The sequence below is a fragment of the Drosophila biarmipes genome, chromosome 2L (genome assembly GCF_025231255.1).
Source record: "Drosophila biarmipes strain raj3 chromosome 2L, RU_DBia_V1.1, whole genome shotgun sequence".
NCBI lineage: Eukaryota > Metazoa > Arthropoda > Insecta > Diptera > Drosophilidae > Drosophila > Drosophila biarmipes.
Genome location: NC_066612.1, coordinates 25694422 through 25712789, shown reverse-complemented (window position 1 = coordinate 25712789; position 18368 = coordinate 25694422). Strand labels below are relative to the sequence as shown.

Here is an 18368-nt window from a genome sequence, read left to right as displayed (position 1 = left end):
GATGGCGTGGATTCAATAGCTGCAAGGTCTGTTCTGGGGAATTTTGTCGTGATTTATAATGCTTTAGTAATACTATATTTCTTCGCTCGGCGACATTTTCCATTGTTTTGCTGTATACTGCGTTATTCATTAACTTAAAGAAATTTTGTTTAAAATCATTTTTGCCTATTTTTTTATTAGTATTTAAATCAATATAAGACTTTAACCATAAATAAACCATGCTGTATACAAAGTTAAAGCTGTTTTAAAAGGACAATATATTCGCTTTTATTCGTTAAGTCAGCTATAAGTTTTTTCTGTTTACCTCCAGAAGTATCTTTGTTTTCTGGACAGAAAGGCAAGTAGCTTTGTAAGTCATGCTGATCAGTAGGGTGTTTTAAATCAACTTCTAATATATATCCTACATTTCCCCCAACTGAAATATTTATACACGTAACTCGTAAAGTAAAAGGGTATACTAAATTCGTCGAAAAGTATGTAACAGGTAGAGGGAAGTACTTCCGACCCCATAATGTATACAAGGTGAAGTAAACAGGACTTAAAAAAAAGACAGAACAAATAGGTTTTTCGGAAAAAATCTATTTATTTTATTCAAAAAAGTCTCCTTCTGCTTTAATACAGCGTTTTGCATGGTCCGAAAGCATGTCGAACGAGTGTTTTAGCTCGTTGCCCGGTATGGCCGCCAGTATGCCGGTGCAAGCCTTTTGAATGGCCTCTACGTCTGCATAACGCTTTTCTTTCATCGGCAAATTAATTTTTCTGAAAAGGTAGAAGTCCACGGTGCCCTATCAGGTGAATACGGGGAGTGGTTGATTGTTAAAATGTGATTTTTGGTCAAATAGTCGGACACAAGCGTCGATCGATGAGACGGCGCATTATCGTGAAACAAACGCCAACTCCCATATTCGTCGAATACAGCGCACCAAAAGCTTCAAAACTCCAAGGTAGAATACCGCATTAACGTTTTTGCCGGGTAGAACAACTCTTTGTGGACAATACCCTTGGAATCATAAAAACAAATCAGCATAGTCTTCATTTTTGACTTCTCCGCGCGTTTCGGGATCATATTGAAAACACCACGTTTCGTCACCAGTCACAATCAGGAAGTTCTTCTTTTGCCTTTTTAATGATGTCCTTCGAATGTTGAATTCTGAGAAAGTTTTGGAAGTCAGTCAATTTGTGCGGAACAAACCGTGCCCACACCTTTTGTAAGCCCAAATGTCCGGTCAAAATGCGATAAATCGATGTTTTTAAGATGTTTAATTTTATCTCCATGAATTTCGATGATAATTTCGGCTAATTTTTTTTGAATTCACGCACAGTTTCGATGGAATTTTCGGTGATCACGGATTTTGGTTGGCCCACATGTTCATCGTCATTTATGTCCTCACGACCACTTTGAAAACGTTGAAACCACTCGTGCACTCTGCTACGGGATAGGCAATAATTGCCATAAACTTGTTTCATCAATTGAAAAGTTTCGGTAAAAATTTTACCAAAAAAACAAAACAAGAAAGGAAGTTAGCTTCGGCAAGCCGAAGTTTGTATACCCTTGCAGTTATCAGAAATAATCAACTTTAGTAAATAATTTTTTCATATTATTTTCTCTTTGAAAGAAAGCCGTTGGTCGATCTTGACCCCCAAGTATTTTAAGATTGGGCGAGATTTTATGGTGGCTTCTCCAATTTTAATAGTGGCCGTTTCCACTTTCTGCTTGCTTCTTATCAGGACTGCTTCGGTTTTATGAGCTGCCAAGGCGAGACCCTTAGAGTCGAGCCATGCGCTTGCCCGTGTTCCAGCTTCATTGCAGATTCTTTCCGCGTCTGGAAGTTTCTTGGCCGTAACTACTATGGCTACGTCATCCGCGAAACCAATGAGTCGTGCCCCTTCGGGCATCGTGATCCTAAGGATCTCGTCGTACATGATATTCCACAACAAAGGGCCTAGGACTGATCCTTGGGGGACTCCCCCGGTGACCCTGTGAGTCGATTGCCCTGATTCTGTTTCGTACAGGAGCAGGCGACCTTCGAAGTAGCTCGCTATTACTCGCTGTATGTACACTGGGACATTAAGTTTGCTTAGTGCATTTAGTGTGTGGTGCCAGCGGAGTTGAATGCGTTTTTAACATCCAATGTTGCCGCTATGCAATACTGCTTAGTGCCGTACAACCACCTTTTTCCCGCAATGGCTTTGCCTGCGATATCACACAGTTTACCAATGGCATCGATTGTAGATAGAGTGGCCTATACGAGGAAGGCTCCTCCGCTGCCTTGTCCCCCTTTGGTATGAGTACCAACCGCTGAGTTTTCCAGCGACTAGGGAACACACCTTCTGTTAGGGATGCATTGTACATATCAACATACTGTTTGGTGTTTGCTTTTATGGCTATTTTTAATACTTTATTCGGGATTCCATCAGGTCCCGGTGCCTTATCGTCCTTTATTGTCTTAAGAACCTCAAGGACTTCCTCAGGACTTGTGAGCTTAATGCTTCTCGTGTCTACGATCTGTGCTATACGCGCCATACCCTCTTGCTCAGGGAATAGTGTTTCTACTACCCTTTTTAGGATGACTGGGCATGTCGGCGACGGTCTGCTAAATGCCCGAAGCCGTTTTGTGACGAGTTTATATGCGAAGCCCCAAGGGTTGGAGTTTATTTCTTCGCATATATTATTAAAACACCTGCGTTTGCTTTCTTTTATACGTTTTTCCAGGGCTCGTCTTTTTTCCCTGTAATACATCTGAAGTGCCCTAAATTCGAGTCTTCCTCTTGCTCGTTGGTATGCGCGTCTTGCTCTATGGCATTCTTTCCTGGCTTCCGCAATGGATTGGTTCCACCAGTATGCCGGTCTTTTCCTTGATGGGAGTTTCCCCTTCCTCTGCATAGATGCATCACAGGCTACCTTGGCGTAATCTGCGATGCGGGTTGCCCTTTCGTCTGCTGATCCGTTTGTAGAGAGGTCCTCGAACAACATCTGCACCATCTCCACGTCTAGCGTTTCTACTTTGTACCCTACCACGGTCTTTGGAATGCGAGGTGGGCCATTTGTGGACTTAATCGTGCAAATTATTGCCGCATGATCACTACCCATATAGGCGTCACTAACCTCCCAGCTGGAGCCCGAAGCCAGTCCAGGGCTCACAAATGTAAGGTCAATGATGGAACTTGTCCCGGCTCTAGAAGTACGGACATTTTCCACTCATTGTTGGGTGGTCCTTTTTGCGCTTGCAGAGCATACAACAGGCCTTTGCTTTGCAGCCTCTGGCTTGGTGCTCCTTCGCGCCGCAGTTGTAGCAGCACTTAGAGTTGTCCTCCTGGGATCTGCAGTTTCCTGCTATATGGTTGAATTCCATACACTTAAAACACCTTTTGGGTGTTATTTTGGACCGGATTCTGCACCAGGTCCATCCCAACCTGAGTTTTTCCTTTTCCATGAGACGCCTCCCTATGTCGGGCAGAACTCTTAGTGTGGTGGTTTGGGTGCCCCCGTACGCCGCCCGTAGTCCTACCACCGCAGATTCTGGCAGTTCCACATCAAACTGTGACTTAACCGCACATATGACATCCGTTTTGTCCGTGGTCTCGTCGATGTCCTTCACCTCGATCAGCGTTGTCTCAGTCAGCGCTCTGAAGTCAACATTGCTGCCCAGGACCGCTTTCATTTTGCTCTGAAGCTCTGCGGTTTTTGGGTCAGAGACCTTGTTTAGGAGGATTAGCAGTTCCCCCTTTGCTGTTCGCCTGACGGCCTGTACAGCTTGACCTAGGTCTTCCAGCTGCGGATCTGCCTTTACCTTTTTAAGGATTTCCGCGTAGGACCCCCCAGTAGATGTTGCGATAACTATCGCGTCGTTTCGTGGCGGACGTACCTTGGGCTTCCTCGCCTTCGGTTCAACTTTTTTCTACTCCTGTGGGGGTTTTTGGGGCTTACTGGTGCTCTCGGTCGCAGCCGATGCTCTCCGCCCTTTTTTCTGGCGATCTCGCCATCACATTGCTTTTTTTGAATGGGTCAGCTCCCATGTTGGCCCAGTCGGGTAAACTGGACAGTGGCGTGTGGAATCCGTCCGCATTAGCCGGCGCCGCCAGTCCTTTGCTTGCCGGCGTACCACCGCCCACCACCAGTCCAAGTCCTAGGCTAGCTCCAGGGGTTGTGCCCCCGGTCCCCTACCCACCATATCCCCGCCTTGGGGAATTCACCGGTACTGCACTAAAATTTGGGTCTTTGCCCGCAGTGATCGGACTTTGATCAATTATTTAATATAAAAGGAAAAAATCTTAATGATAAGGTTTAGAAGTTTTTATTTCCCGCGAGAAAATACCGCCCAAGGTGTTCCTTCGTGCTACGGCACGCACTTATGTGCTTGGCCTGCACCCTGTCCGAAGCTTGCTGCTATGGCACCCGCAGCCCCTTTCGCACACTACGATCAGCTGGTCGCGCAAGCGCTTTGCACCACTGATTTAGTGTTTACGAACAAAAAGCGCGAGTGGAAAATTTGGCAACAATTAAACAAACAACGAGTGGAGATTCGGAAGAGGAAAAAGAAAAAGATGCCTCCCCTCCCTCGCCTACGACCGGCCCCTGCCTGGCCGCCAAACCTGTTGGGGATAAATTCCCGGGTTGTTCCTGGATGCCGTCCACGACCTCCTGGCCACCAGCTGACGTCAATGTATGTGTCCAGATGCTTCAGGCCGGATAGCCGGCTGTTCCTTCCGGTTTTTGCTGAAAACTTTGGAAAATAGACGGAGCGAATTAAAAACGCGACCGCACTCTCTGCTTTCACAACTCTCTCTCCTTCCTGCGGGGACTATCGCAACCTGAATGCTATAACGGTACCTGACCGTTATCCAATTGCTCACATCCATGACTTCTCGGAGCAGCTACACGGAAAAAAATATTTTCTTCACTCGATCTTATCAAGGCGTACTATCAGATTCCAATGGCTGAGTGTGATATTCCTAAAACCGCCGTTTGCCCTCCATTTGGCCCAATCGAGTTCCTCTATATGACATTTGGTCTAAAGAATGCTACGCAAACCTTCCAAAGATTCATCGACAATATTTTTCGGGGCATCGATTTCGTTTATTGCTATATAGACGATATCCTAATCATGTCTAACACACCTGAGGAATTCGAAAATCATATTCGTGCCGTCTTGGAGATCCTTTGTAGACATGGACTCAGCATCAACCTTAGCAAGTGTCAGCTGGGCCAGGACGAGGTGCAGTTTTTGAGTTACATCATCAAAGAGCACGGAATAAAACCTCCAAGTCATCGAGTAGAAGCTATTCAAAACTATGCGAGGCCCTCTACCATCTGCGAACTCGGACGATTCCTCGGCATCATCAACTATTATCGAAGGTGCCTGTCCCGATACACTGAGAAAATATACAGCACCTACGATCGGGAATTGCTCTCCATTTATTTATGAAGCCCTAAAATACTTTAAGCGTTGCCTCGAGGGTCGCATATTTTGCATCAAAACGGACCACAAGCCTCTTGTTTATACTTTTAGGCAACGGCCGGAAAAAGCGTCACCAAGGCAACTTCGTCATCTGGGATATACTTCGCAGTTTACGACTGAAATCGTTTACGCCAAAGGAGCTGAAAACACAGTTGCAGATGCTTTCTCTAGGCTCTGTGCAATCAACTTGTCAGTGTCGATCACTCTTCAGGAAATCGAGGATGCACAAGCAGTTGATTCCGAGCTGCCGAACTTACTGCAAAAAACCACTTCTCTTCGACTGAAAAAAATCCGTTACGATGACAATGTTTTGTTGTATTGTGATGTTTCAATGAACTTCGCTCGGCCGTACGTACCCACTACTCTTCGCAACAAAATGTTCTCTTTTTTCCACAGACTTTCGCATCCGAGGGGATCGACGCTGCAACAAATAAAGCAAAAATTTGTATGGCCGGCAACCAAACACACTGATTATGGGATGTGTATATGGATGCGTATCACCCACAGTCAAACGGCATGGTCGAAAGATGGCACAGGTCTTTCAAGGCAGCAATGATGTGTCACTCCAACACTCCTTGGCCAGAACTGCTACCTGTCGTTTTGCTAGGACTTTGGACGTTTCTTAAGGAGGAACTGAACTCATCGGCTGCCGAGATGCTCTACGGTACGACGGTATGCTTGCCAAACGAATTCTTCGAAGACATAGATGCAAGACCAGATTCTACCCCTTTTATTAGTATTCTTCGCGAACAGATGCGAAAAATACGTCCCACTCCAGCTGCACACCATAGCAACCAAAAAATTTTTTGTCTTAAAGGAATAGACAAGTGGTCCCACGTATTCATTCGCACCGATGCCGTCAAACATCCTTTGGAGCCACCATACACGGGCCCATTTAAAGTTGTACATCGTAATAATGACCGAGTATTTACGTTAAGTGTCGACGGAAAAAAAGTAGCAGTGTCTGTGGACAGAATTAAGCCCGCTTTAATACTTAGAAGTGATGCTCAACTGGACCAACCTGAAAGCTATGGCAAACCACGAACCTACGAGAAGCGAAGAGTCCAATTCATTACATCGTGACGTCGTCACTAGGGAGGGAGTACTGTGGCGGTTCAGGCTGAGAAGCGACACAGCGAATGAAAATGTACTAAGACCATAAATCCTAAATTGAATAAGCTTGACTCTCTCTGCCGCCGTCAAGCTTCAAGAAAATAACGTGTATTTGTAAAACTCTGTAAAACTATAATAAAACTAATAAAATCTATAAATCAAATAGTGGTAACCAACCCGTGGTACCATAAAGTCTTGTTTACTTTGGAACTCACCTTGTATATATTCTTGATCAGGATCACTAGCCGAGTCGATCTAGCCATGTCCGTCTGTCTGTCTGAGATCTCGGAAACTATTAGAGCTACAATAGTCAAACTTGACACGCAGATTTCTGCTCTTCCTGCGCAGCACAAGTTTGTTTTAGCTGGGTGACACGCCCACAGTTCACGAAAATCTGTAGTGCCTACAGTTTTTATGATAGAAGCAAAAAATGTCATCTACTGAAATAGACGGTAGGTGGCACTCTAAAATATCGTTTTGCTGCTTATATGTCTCAATTTCCTTTTTGCTCCCTTAAGCTGAGTAACGGGTATCTGATAGTCGATGCACTCGACTATAGCGTTCTTCCTTCTTAAAAAATTCTATATGTCTCCGGCGCTAATAAGTTTTAAATGTAATGTACATTGCAAGTACAGTATGCTTGAGCATAGCATCCCAAGATATTGACGGTGAACATTTTCCAAACCTTTTGAGGAAAATTGTAATCATCTATACTACAATTTTCTTCACTGAGATAATTATAAAAACTATCAATGCCAGGAAGCTGGGTATCCACAAATTCTTCAAAACTGTCTAAATAATCGTAACAAAAAACACCTTTTCTACTAATTTGCTTAAATTTTTCTTCGTGAAATGTAGTACTTAAAATTTTGAAGTCTTTGTCCTCTATATAGCTGGATAGTTTCTCTAAACTTGACCTAAAAAATCTAAACGAATCGATGTATCTTATTTTATATCTATTTCAGGCATTTATTTTAATTGTCTGCGCTAGCGCTATATAAATCATTATTACAGGGTATGGGGCTTAAGTCTTCTTCTAATACAGTAATGAATAAAGGTATTTAGATAAGTTATGAAATATAACAGGGAAAAACGAATCGTTTAATTTATACTTTCGCTTACAATTTTTATGAATGGGACCCATGTATTTTTCAGAAAATTGATCAAAATATTTTTCCCGATCGTCAGCGTTGATTTCACAGGCACAGCAGTTGCCTCCCTATTCATGGGCATGGATTGTGCTAGCACTCGGGTTTTTGGGGGTCGACCAGTACATGTAAACAAACTCGTAGTTTTTTCCTTGAGTGATTTACAGAATTTTTTTATACAGTCAGCGCCTATAAAAATATACAAAATTGGAATAAGATTTTAAAATAGTAAAAAATTAATTTGTTGTTTGTTTTTTACATACTTTCATATGTCTACAATTCGTTTAGATCAGGATTATATTTATGAACTACATAAAAATATAAGGCACATGCAGTATGCTTCTGCACTTTTGTTCTTAATTAAGCTAGTAAATTTAGGAATGTTCTGTAGTTTGCAAGAACAGTCTCAATATCGGCATACATCACCACCGGAGGAGATAATTTTTTTGGGTTAAAGAACTTGAATGAAGTTGTATTGTTTGGTTCAGGGTAGAATGAGGCTACTTTTCCTCATTCCAGTTTGTTGTGGGTATTGTTGTTGGCTGTGAAAAACTGTAGACAGTTATTACAAAAATATCCTCCAGATTTGGCCTTGGAATACTGTGAGTAGCATAATCTGGTTACACTTATAATGGATTCTATTATTGATTCCCAATTCATATATGAAATTGAAATTTTGTATTGCTCATCCAGAGTCTTTTTGTTGAAACTCACTGCTCGATGCTAATAAGCTATCTACTGCCATATTTAATGTCGATAATGTTTGAATATTGGTATACAGATTTATATGCAGTCCCAAATGTTTTGTTGTTTCAACAGTAACTCCTTTGTCTGATTGTTTAATATAGGAACCATAAACTCTTAGGTTTAATGGCTCTATATTCTATCATGCAATGCTTTATAATTTCAATTAATTATTATTATTAGATTATAAATCCATAGTGTTTTGGACTATACTTTTAATTCGATATGATTTAACAGAAAAAACAGTTTGTGAGTTAAGAATAATTATATTTTCATTATTTTTTACTTCTCTGGCTGAAGCATTTTTATGCTTATCGGTTAATATGTGTTGACGTTCCCTCGATGCGACATATTTCTGACCACAAGTGGGACATAAAAGTTATAATTTTAAATCTTTTTTATTTTTGCTTATCTTAGCCTTTTTTTCTTTGTTGAGTACTTCCTTATTCTTATCCATTCTCATCTTTTTAAGAGCATTTGATGATGTTGGGGGATGATCGTGCAGATGATTTTGCCATTGCTTTTGCGGATGCCGTTTTTCCACATTCATTAAAATATTAAAAGCATTTTTAAGTCCATTACAATTTTGATAGTGCTCGTCAAATTCATAGTTGTGAACTAAGGTAGACCTAAAGTCACACCTTATTATCGATTTACACATTAAAAGCTCGAAAGCATTTCAAGGCTTTGAGCAATGAGCATAATGAGCTTCAACCTCACTCATCTCCACATTCTTGGTGCACAAATAACAAGCAATGAATGACTACATTTTTGAGGATTTAGTTTTATTTTTTTTATTTAAAAAATATATTAAAATATGTTGTAATGTTGTTAGGAATTTTCACACACACGTTAAAAACGTATAAAGAACGACTTGAATTGTAGGGCCCGATTACAAGGACCGATGCGGATCTAATTAGTTTATTAGAATACAGTACTGATGCGTTTAAAGAAGTGATCCTGAGCAATTTGAGTGGTGTCCTTTTTATAGCCTAGAATGTTCTCTTTACAGTTTGGCTTCTACAGGGAGTGCATACAGGCATGTTGTACTCTTAGAACCAATCCGACGCCAGTCGGATTGTTATTAGAAGGAAAACGAAAATCGAAGGTATACAACTTTGACATAGGTTAGGGGAAGACAATATCTGTGTAAGCAAAACACGAATAAATGGTCAGTTAAGGTGGGGCTAAAATTGGCATAAGACGTTGCGATGAAACCGAAGCCTTAAGCTAAGTGTAGCTATTAAAAGCGGTTGCGGAGGTTTTTTGGGTGTTTTTAAATTTCTTTTTTAAGAGTTGTTTTTAAGTGCAAGCATATACATATCCCATAATCCTTCCGTTTAATTTCATTTCAAATATTGTGACCCTCCTTATCTCCTGAGAATGAGCATGAGAAAGTTAACGTGCGTACCCACAAACCCACAAATTTCTTATTAGGAAAACTTTTCAGGTCTTATATCTAGAGGCCACCCAATATTATTAATGTATAGGATAAGAAATTAGTTTAGTATGGACTTTTTAAACTACTTAACTGAAAAAGGCCAAAAATGGCCGACGATACCCTAATTAGTATACCCCCTCTCTAAAAGTTTGGTGTCATTGGAAAGCATTTTTCAAGCCTCTTCCAATAGTATAATTTTCTCTGCTCTAAAAATTGCACATTTTGAATATTACTCACAAAATTCAAATTTCACTCCTTCGCGCATAATCAGCCATGAGTAAGGACGCGATGGTAGGGGGTAAGATTCGGATTCGTGGGTACGTACGTTCCCTTTCTCCTGCTCATTCTCAGAAGATAAGGAGGGTCACAATATTTGAAATGCAATTAAATGGGAGGATTCCCAGGGATACCAAACACACTGATTATGGGATGTGAACTCTTACAAAATAAATTTAAAAACACCGAAAAAAAACCTCCGCTGTCGCTTTTAATAGCTACTCAAAATGTGTTAGAAAAATATTTAAAAAACAGAAATTTTTTGACATTTTTTGATTTACCGAAAGAGAATTATGTTCATGCAAAGGAGCCTGACGAGCCTGTCATTAAATGGGAAATGTTTATTAAATTAGAACTATTTAGCTCTTCACCAAGTAGATTATCTTACACAGAGAAGTACAAATTGCATGATATTTTAGATGAATATTTAAAACAAGAAAGGATGTTAGCTTCAGCAAGCCGTAGTTTGTATACCCTTGTAGAATAAAATAATCAACTTTAGTAACACCATGTGAAATTTTTAAGTCAGCACTTCAGTGATATTAAAAAAAATTATTTCATTCTTTTTTTAGACCATCTTGTTTGACATCTATATATATTATTTTCCCACCAATTTTCCGATCGTTCCTATGACAGCTATATGATATGGTCGTCCGACTTTGATAAAATTTAATATGAAATTCATAACTAAATAATTCGGAATTCAATACCAATTAAAAAATGTTATTTCCAAGCGTAGGAGGTTATGTGTTAAAAAACCCGAAAATTTAATTTTTTCATTTTATCTTACCACTAATTTTCCGATCGCTCCTATGGCAGCTATATGATATAGTCGTTATATGTTAAAAAACACCAAAGATATAATTTTTTCAAAATTATTTCCCCGATAGTTAATATGGGAGTTATAAGATATAGTTGTCCGATCCAGCTGGTTCCGACTTTTATACTATCTGCAACAGAAAGAAGACTTTTAGCAAACTCTCAGCCCGATAGCTTTACAACTGAGGGACTACTTTGCGTATAAACGAACGGACAGGCGGACTACATCGACTCATCTATTGATGTTGATCAAGAATATATAACTTTATGGGGTCGGAAACGTCTCCTGCACTGCGTTGCAAACTTCTGATTGAAATCATTCATACACTCTGCAAGGGAATTTTAAGTCTTAGTTGTTTGGAATTCGCGTCTACAAAAGTGGTATTGAAAAAAAGTCAGGAGAATTATGGTTATGTATTAAAAATAATTATCGATTGCCCTTAATTTATAATCTATTAAACAAAACTTTGTGAAAAACGCCTTTTTTGAAACTGTTTAAACCCGAACAGATATTTTCATGTTTTCGTTGACAAAGGTCGATTAAATAAGTATCATTCGTAATCCTGTTAGGTCAATTTGAATTTTTTGAGAATGCTTATTTGCTTGAAGAATGTTCCACATGTATTCCGAAGATTTGTGACTTTAGTTTTTGCTTATATGATTTGTGATAATACGGTAATAAGATTGTAGATTGCAAGTAAATGCTTGGGGGAACATCTTAATACTTTAAAAATAGGACTAGCAAGGATTGGAGATCTAAGACTAGAAAATTGTAAATTTTGTAATGTAAGGTAATTTCGTCTTAAAGAAAAATAATTAGAATGTTTTGAAATGTTTAATGAAAAGTTACTGGAAGCACCGGTTTTATCAATTTATATACTTGAAATCTAACTGTATGAAAGATGTGTTCGAAATGAACCACAGATACTAAAACAAAATATCATAGTTTTGACTTGGAAACATGAGCTTTATTATAAGCATTGTTAAGATTTAGAATTTACGGTAGGTACACTGACGTTAAACAAGGTAGAGATTAACCCAAGAATTGCGAGTTGGGCATTAGAACACAAGATTACGATTTTGAATTAGTGAACAGAGCTGAAGAGGAAGTGCAACTTGTGGATGCGTTAAGTCGATGTACGAATATTTTGATACTGCAAGCAAGCGCATTAGAGGATAATTAATTTGTATGTCAAGAAAAATACAAGAAAATTTTAGATATAATAATATTATTAGAAGGGGTGAGAAAAATAGTTTGAGATGGCAAACAGAAATGGACAGTTGCTGCTCTATGTACCTGAGTAAATGAAGTAACATATTTCGTATAAATATCATGTTGAATTGAGTCGTATAGGATGAGATAAGATAAAGCATGCCATTGGACAAATGAGTTTAAAAATGCAAAGGAAATATTTATGAAAAATATTGGAAATCATTTAAAATGCATCGCTTTTGTGCCAAAAAATGGAAAACAGGATGGACTTTTACATAGTATACTTAGAGGGAATAAACCGTTATTCATTAGACCATTACGGGCCAGTGGCATAATGAAAATCGAAAAAACGTTTATATGATGGGTTAGAACAACTAATTCATAAGAAGGTTTTTAACTAACACGTTTGGAGTTCACAAAATATTAGACATTGGATGTAAAGAAATTGACGGACAAAAATGTATAGATTAATGACAATTGTAAATTATTTATGTGCAAATATGTAAAATAATATACGCAAGTATAGAGATAAGATTAGCATGTTCTGTAAGTGAACTATGTTATTGCAAGGGAGAGAAAGAGAGAGAGATCAAGAAATCTCCAGTGTCAGGATGGCCGAGCTATTACAGGCTAAAATAGAACTAGATATTATGAATACACAGAGTCGACAATATCGAATTTGACTTTGACACAATCCCAATTCGACATCGTCCAGTAATGACTTAGATCATGGTAACAGCTTTTCCTTGTTCTTAAACGAGTTTTTAAAGTGAATGGAAGAGAAAGATTTTTTAAATGGAAGCATGCCAAGTATGAATATTCTAGCTCTTATAGTTTCTTAGATTTCAGCGATCATACGGACGGACGGACAAACGGACATGCCTAGATCGACTCCGCTATTGATCCTGATCAAGGATATATATACTTTATGGGGTCGGAAACGCTTCCTTTCACCTGTGACGTACTTTCTGACGAATCTAGTATACCCTTTTACTCTACGAGTAACGAGTATAAAAACGAATGCATTATATGGCCATCGCATAATTGCAATAACCATTTTAATTTGTGTTCTATTTGTAGGTCCTTTCAATAAAATTTACAAAAATCGGCACCAGCAAACCGAGGCTTTAAAATTAGTTCTATTTTGATTTAAAACAAACAGAAATAAGCATTATTATTAGCCCAGTAGATCCAGCCGTCTGTCTTTTCGTCCGTTTGAGTGCTGACATTGTAGAAACTATGTATGGTCACATAACCCTGCAGTACCATTCAGCACTGAAGCACTGTGCACCTAATCCCTACAAAGTGCCCATCACTGAGCGCTCATTCAGAGCTCAATTTGTTTGAAATTGACTGCTTAAATTAACATTGCCATGTCCAAGGATTAAGCAGTGCTCAAAAATGAGCACAGATTTAGTGCTTAATTAGGCAGCATAGGTTGAATACTTAGCAGATATATAGAAAAATGAAATATAACTTTTGTTTTCTTTCATTGGTTTGATTTAATTTATTTCGATTTATAATGCGGTCTTGATTTTTATTTGGGTCATTGGGGATCTGGGTACCTTCCGCTTAAGGCAGCTCAAGTTCTTAACACACGGGATTGCCTTTTGCAGCTCTTTTTCCGGGTAAATAAAATTTGAATATTTTTTCACAGATTTAAATTTATTGTTTTTTACTTTTAAAAAAAATCCATCTCGCTGCTAGTTTATTCCGTCACTGTGTTTCTTGAGAAACTTGTATTTTGAATAATATAAATATAAATTAACTTGATGTTAGTTCCACTTTTAAAAATAAATGGTGGTAAGTCTCTCAACCTGTAGTTGCGAAAAAGAAAAATAAAACCACGTGCCTTCCAGAAAAACTACAACAACGGGTTTGTTCTGTTTTATTGGCATGTCCCGTTTATCTATGCATGTTCCGTTGCACATAAAAGCAGGGTATTTATGTACATGTTCGCTATGCCAACCGTTATATAAAAATATAATTTTGAAAATGCACTTATTAATTAATTATTAACGATAAACTTATAAACTTAAAAGAAACTAACCAAAAATAAAATAAAAAAACCAACTAGTTAGAAATGGTGAGAAAAGAACCTTTCCGATGGCTAATCGATGCACGTGAATAGCGAAGGACTCATCATTAATTTTAATTAATATTAAGAGACCCTGATATTGTTTGATAAAAAATGATAATTTTTATTTTTAAAATGAAACTTACAATTATTACACAGAAAAAAAAGTTATATGTTATGATGGTCAATTTGATTAAATTCAATATCAATTCGGCCTTGATATGTGTCATATCAATTTGATATGATCGAAATGTTAAAACGATATTTCGGTAATATCATTTTTACATTAGCGGTATCACTTTTTTCTAGAAAAAAACTTTGACAAAGCTTTTTTTGGTCACAATCAAGCGCTGGCTCAAAGGGCTACCGCTTCGTTTTTGATACACAGGCCTGAGGTTTAGTGGTTCGAGTACTCCCCGCGAGAATTTATTTTTATTTTTTTATTGACATCTGAAATCACTTAAATGCAGCTTTGTTATAACAATTATAAGGACATTTCAGATATTATTCTTAGACACTTAAAGCATACTCGGCCTTACGGCGTATTTAAACCTGGGACCTTCAGCATCAGAGACAGACACCTTAGCAGCTGGTCTATCGCACAACGTTTTCCGCGGGCGTTAAGTTCAAAAGCCATGAAAACCATGTTAGTGCAAGCGAGAGAACATGTCTGAAGTTAGCCAAGTCGAATTTCGATTAGGTCTATTTCGCTTCCACTCACGTAATTAACGCCGCCATATTGCTTTATCCTCTCTTTTTCGATGTGAAGAAATATTCGAAAAGAGAGAATACGTGAAAATTACATTTTTTGGTATCAATTTGACATTATTTCATAATAAAATTGATATTTGTCGATAAAACACAAACTTACAATGCGCATATCATATTGATCTTGACGTATTTATTTTTCTGTGTACGGTTGTATTTTTACAGTCAGTCGTGAAAAACCTCAGTTTATTATACCTGTTAATCGAAGGGTAAGCCGATATACTAGATTCGTCGAAAAGTATGAAACACGCAGAGGGAAGCGTTTCCAACCCCATTAAATATATTTATTATATATTTAGCGTATAAACGCTGAGATCTCGGAAACTATAAAAGCTGGAAGAATCAGACTTAGCATGCAGATTCCTGGGCTTCCTGCGCATCGCAAGTTTGTTTCAGCGGGGTGCCACGTCCAGTCGAACGGCTTAAGCTTGAGACAACAAATTTTAACTGAAATGTCATCGGTGTCATCGATACCTATCTTTTGAGCCAAAAACATCTTGCCACGCCCACTTTAACGCCCACAAACCGCCAAAAAGTGTGGTAACCAAAGTTTTCATGTTAACAAACATTTTTTTTTACTAAAATGGATTAGTCACTTTTACAGCCATCGTACCCTCGTTCAAGCGTCCCTTATTAGTAATTTATCTTCTTTGCGTTATCTTATATTTTAGGCGAGCAAGTTCGATTTTGACAATTTTGTCACTCTACTATTGCCATCTGTCTATAATAAACCATTGGACGGTGATGCCCTTAACACCTTTAAAATTATGCTGCTAGAGACGGGACCAAAACTACTGGCGGAGCACATAACTAGCATCGACATCGCTCTATTTTTGGAGGAGCCATTAAACGAGGAGAACTACTATCTGAGCTCTTCGGGTATGGAGCTGCTGACTCTTCCCCACGGTAAACTTTTCCGTGAGGATATAATCGAGCGGACACAGTGCATTAAGCTAATGGTAGCAGTGACAATACTTACCTGTCAAACGGATCTGGATCGTGCACAACTGCTCAGTAAATGGATTGAAATAGCGCTGGAAACTAAAACGGCCTTAGGAAATCTGTTTGCGTTCTGTGCCATCATGTTGGGATTATGCATGCATCAGGTAAAAACAAAAATATAATAAATATATAAAAAGGGGAATGGAGATATATAAACAGCAAAGCGATATTTTCGGGTTGTGTGGGCGGCAGACAGTTTAAAGCGTTTAATCCGTTTGTGGGCGTTGAACTCGGCGTGGTACATTTTTTTTAGGTCAGTCGATAGGTATTGATGAGACAAATATATTTCAGTTAAACTCTATCATAAAAACTGTAGGCGCTACAGATTTCCGCGTATTGTGGGCGTTAGAGTGGGCGTGGCACCCCGCTGAAACAAACTCGAGCTGCGCAGGAAGCCCAGGAATCTGCAGGCCAAATCTTATTGTTCTTTTATAGCTTTCGAGATCTCAGTGTTCATACGGACGGACGGACAGACGGCCTTGGCTAGTTCGACTCGGCTAGTGATCCTGATCAAGAATATATACATACTTTATAGGGACGAAAGCGCTTTCCTTTACCTGTTACATACTTTCCGACGAATCTAGTAATACACTAATTTGATACAATACCGTATTAACCACAGACATATCGCAAAACGAAATGTCGCTTGGGGGAGAAATAAAAGCGTGGGTCCAAAAGGGAGGACCTATAAGTTTTAAGAAATAAAGGGGTAACAGCGAAAAATTAGGACCTTCTTTTAGCTCGTGAGCGTTGTGTTTATATCTATCTTCTTTTCAACTTCTTGAAGTCAGTCGGAAAGTTTTTACCGAATAGTTGTTTTCATGTAAAATTTGTTGTATCGTGCTTGTATTTTCCAGAGGTGACTTCGACGATAAAATCTCCCTTTTGCACTCAGGGAGTCAGAAAATATCCTGGAGTTTTACCACTCAGATCTGGGACACAATCATCACGCAGTCGACTGCGGTGACACAAAGCCAAACGAAACGGAGACAAAGTCGGTAAAGCTTCTTCAATCAGAGAAAAAACCATTGTCAGCGTTCTCGATTTCAAAGTGAGCCAGATCGATTCAGATCCTTACACCAACAACGAAGTGTTTTCGGTTTGGGAGAGGGCTTTTGAGAATGGTCGATCTCTATTTTAATGTGAACCATTTTCGGTATCAATATCGAATCTATCTCAATTTCGAGAAAAACCTAATCGGTTCGAACAATCTTGACTACGGTATGAATAGTTCTCGGTTTGAACATCGAATCGTTCTCAGAATCCGTCCTGTACTCTATACATAATTCTTATAAGGATTAAAATATGGTTTTGAATTCGTGATACATGTTTTACATCGTCTAATTATAATAATAATAATAATAATTAAATTTATGGAATTATGATTAAAGCATTTGTTCTGCATCAAGAAGCTGTTACTTGCAGTCAATGTTAAGAATAAGCAGCTATGGTAGGGTAGGTACGGTTGGAGATTAAGCAACTAATCCCCCCACATTTTTTCCCCTAGATCATGGGTAAATGGGTTTTCCCCTTTTTAGGAAACAGGAGTTTGGAAATGCCTAAGCCCTAAATGGCTTCTTAGGGTTTGAACACGTTTGAGGCTAAGCGCTTGGCAGAACCAAATAAGGCGTTCTATGCTCTCTTCTTCATCTATCTGCTTACTGCTGCAGCTTTAGTAGTCGTCACAGATTGAGTCCCTGAGAGACAACGACCCGTGAGGGCATTTAAGAAAACTCCCCGAACTTTTTGAAGACGTCTGTGTATCCCTCGTCAATGGTTTTCGATTTGGTGTGGTATGTTTTTTTCCTCCTATTCTTGAGAAGGCCAACAGACATTGTTTGTGTTTAGAAGAATGGTCCTGACTATTGCAGTGTATAGCCAGGAAACTATTACGGGGAAAACCCCCACTTTTCTCCCTAAAGCTTTTTTACAAACGAAGAGTGCTATGGCCGCTTTACGTGTGCGGTCTATGAAGCTGTCAAGACAGCTAAGTAGTTATGCGCATTTGGTGCAGTTTTGAGAGATTCGACTTGGTATCTTATACTTCCTTGTGAATAGACCCAGTTCAGTATTTTCTGGGGTAACTCCCTGTCCAAATAACCCCTAACCAGCATCAGATAGTAGTTTAATACCGCTCAAACATAATGTAGCTCCGGTGACGATCCATTCAAGAAAAGAAGCTACACTATTATTTTATTGCAAACATTACATAGTTTTTATTTCTTTCACGATGTAATGCGCTGTACGTTCTAACATACCTTTTAGAGGTGGCGTTTGAATAATCTAAGCACAGGTTGGTGTAATTTAC

General features: G+C 38.9%; 1 protein-coding gene across 7 annotated transcripts in view; it reads left to right on the top strand.

The window, feature by feature from the left end:
• The window catches only part of LOC108030489 (breast cancer anti-estrogen resistance protein 3 homolog), a 111957-nt gene that overhangs the window by 66873 nt on the left and 26716 nt on the right, over positions 1-18368 (top strand). For 5 of the 7 annotated variants that reach the window (XM_050885310.1, XM_050885307.1, XM_017103374.3 and 2 more), the window contains one exon: positions 15730-16164. In XM_050885310.1, the coding sequence (XP_050741267.1) occupies positions 15730-16164 (435 nt within the window). Of the gene's footprint in view, positions 1-5510; positions 5611-15729; positions 16165-16917; positions 17247-18368 lie in introns of those variants that run through there. The other 2 variants (XM_017103375.3, XM_017103376.3) reach the window with 2 other exon arrangements.